The 2,135-nt window shown below is 33.8% G+C and overlaps 1 protein-coding gene across 1 annotated transcript; it reads left to right on the top strand.

The window, feature by feature from the left end:
- The first annotated feature begins 565 nt into the window (after positions 1 to 565).
- Positions 566 to 1,201, top strand: LOC18049567 (kunitz trypsin inhibitor 2). Its single transcript, XM_024187062.1, has one exon. It carries the CDS (start codon positions 581 to 583, stop codon positions 1,199 to 1,201), a length of 621 nt encoding a protein of 206 aa, XP_024042830.1. The 5' UTR covers positions 566 to 580.
- The last annotated feature ends 934 nt before the right edge of the window (positions 1,202 to 2,135 follow it).

Genomic DNA, 2,135 nt, shown 5'->3' with positions numbered 1-2,135 from the left:
TTTGTTTTCAAATTCTTGGTGCAAATTTTAAATTAAAGGACAGGGCTCACGTTGTGCCTCGCTGGACATATGCTTTGTCATTTCTTTGCTACTTTAATTTTTCAATAAACTCGTCGCTTGACCAGGTCAACTTCAGCTAAAAACTTGTGCTTTTAAGAATAAACATATATACCAGGCAAAACAAAATGACGAAACCATCAACAAAGACACGGGAATCAGATCTAAATTCCGTTAAATTTAGTGTTCGAGAAAAGATAAGGGTATTGACTTCTAACTCTAAATTAAATCTTTGACTTTCTTACTAGACTACGCTTTCTATTGTTGAATTTGTATTAAATCTTCTTATCAGGCTGTTTAGGCGGGAAAAAAATAATAATAATTACAGTACACAAAGCAGAGAGTGATAATCCGTTCTTGTCGTATGGGCGACCATTGGCTTCTGGAATCGGACATTAGGCGAATCAAACCAACTTGCTGTCCGTCAATTAACTATACTAGCCTAACTCTATAAATTTGGCCTCATAAGGGTTATTTACACGCAACAACAAAAGATAAGAACAAAAAATATAACGATATAACAATGAGAAGTACACTAGTCTTACCCTCGCTGATCCTTCTCTTTGCCTTCATTGCAACGCCATTGCCTGTCAACGGCAATGCTTCACCTGATCCGGTGCTGGACATCGCCGGTAAGCAGCTCCGAACTGGCAGTAAGTACTATATCTTGCCCGTTACAAAGGGCCGAGGCGGCGGGCTTACACTTGCTGGCAGAAGCAACAATAAGACATGTCCCCTAGATGTTGTTCAAGAGCAGCACTCATTTAAAAATGGTTTGCCGGTAACATTTTCGCCCGTTAACCCTAAAAAAGGCGTTGTTCGTGAGTCCACCGACTTAAATATCAAATTTGACGCTGCAACAAGTTGTGCGCAGTCCACAGTGTGGAAGCTTGACAATTTTGATGCGGTATTAGGACAGTGGCTTTTGACAACTGGGGGAGTTGAAGGCAATCCCGGCCCCAGAACCATGAGAAATTGGTTTAAGATTGAGAAGTTTTTTGGTGATTACAAGCTTGTCTACTGTCCTTCGGTTTGTAATTTCTGCAGAGGTTTGTGCAGAGATGTTGGCATTTTTATTAATGGTGGGGTGCGGCGTCTGGCTTTGAGTGATGTTCCGTTCAAAATTGTGTTTAAAAAGGTTTGAAGATCGAGCTGCTGAGAGCTCCGCAAATGCTTCCAGTTAAAAATAAAGTTTTTTTTTTTCTTTTAAGGCTGTACGCATGCTTTAATAAATGAATAAACTAAGTTATAATAATAAAAGTTGCATCAATGTTGCATGTCTATGAATAATAAATATTTTTTTCTTCATGTGGGTATTTTGGTTCATCATTTTCTTGATTGGTGTCAACATTTTCATTTTAAATTACGAAGGAGATTAAATCATTGTGATAGTTCAATTCCAGTAAGAAAAAATTATGCATTAATTTCTTGTAATGCAGGATTTTGATTTGACGGGAACCATAAGAATCTATGAACTTGACTCGATTATAGCATAAAATAAAATATGTAGAATTAAAGAAGCCAACCATGGGACTGTAATGGATAATCCATACATAGATGATATACCGATAAATTTTTCTATAAAAAAAGAGATTGTTAATTTTCTCTTTACTAAAATAAACATATATATTATTTATTTTCGTATTATTTTTATAATAAATAATAACCATTAGACACCATTATTAAATAACATTACTTTATTTTATTTTTCAATACACTTTTTTCATATTTTATTTTTCAATACACTTTTTTCAAATTTATTGTAAATTAAGTAAATCATATAAATTGAAATTAATATAAATTAAATAAGTTGAATTAAAGTTTGTTTCGTTTTAAAGTTACACGCATGCTTTTATAAATGAATAAAGTCGTAATAATAAAAGTTGCATTGATGTTGCATGTTTACGAACAATAAAAACTTTTCTTCGTGTTGGTATTTTGGTTCGTCATTTTCCTGATTAGAGCCCACATTTTTGCACCAAATGTATTTCATGTGTTCCATTTGATCTATCTTCTTTATCTGCAAATAATCATTGATGGTGAGAGATTATTTATTAGTATATCATATTCAGAGAGTA

The sequence above is a fragment of the Citrus clementina genome, unplaced genomic scaffold, assembly GCF_000493195.1.
Source record: "Citrus clementina cultivar Clemenules unplaced genomic scaffold, Citrus_clementina_v1.0 scaffold_3, whole genome shotgun sequence".
Classification (NCBI taxonomy): domain Eukaryota; kingdom Viridiplantae; phylum Streptophyta; class Magnoliopsida; order Sapindales; family Rutaceae; genus Citrus; species Citrus x clementina.
Note: the sequence above shows the minus strand (reverse complement) of the source record. Positions and strands in the feature narration are given on the sequence as shown.

Bases quoted from the DNA above. Each gene is read 5' to 3' on its own strand.
- LOC18049567 (XM_024187062.1), top strand. From the start codon at position 581: ATGAGAAGTACACTAGTCTTACCCTCGCTGATCCTTCTCTTTGCCTTC.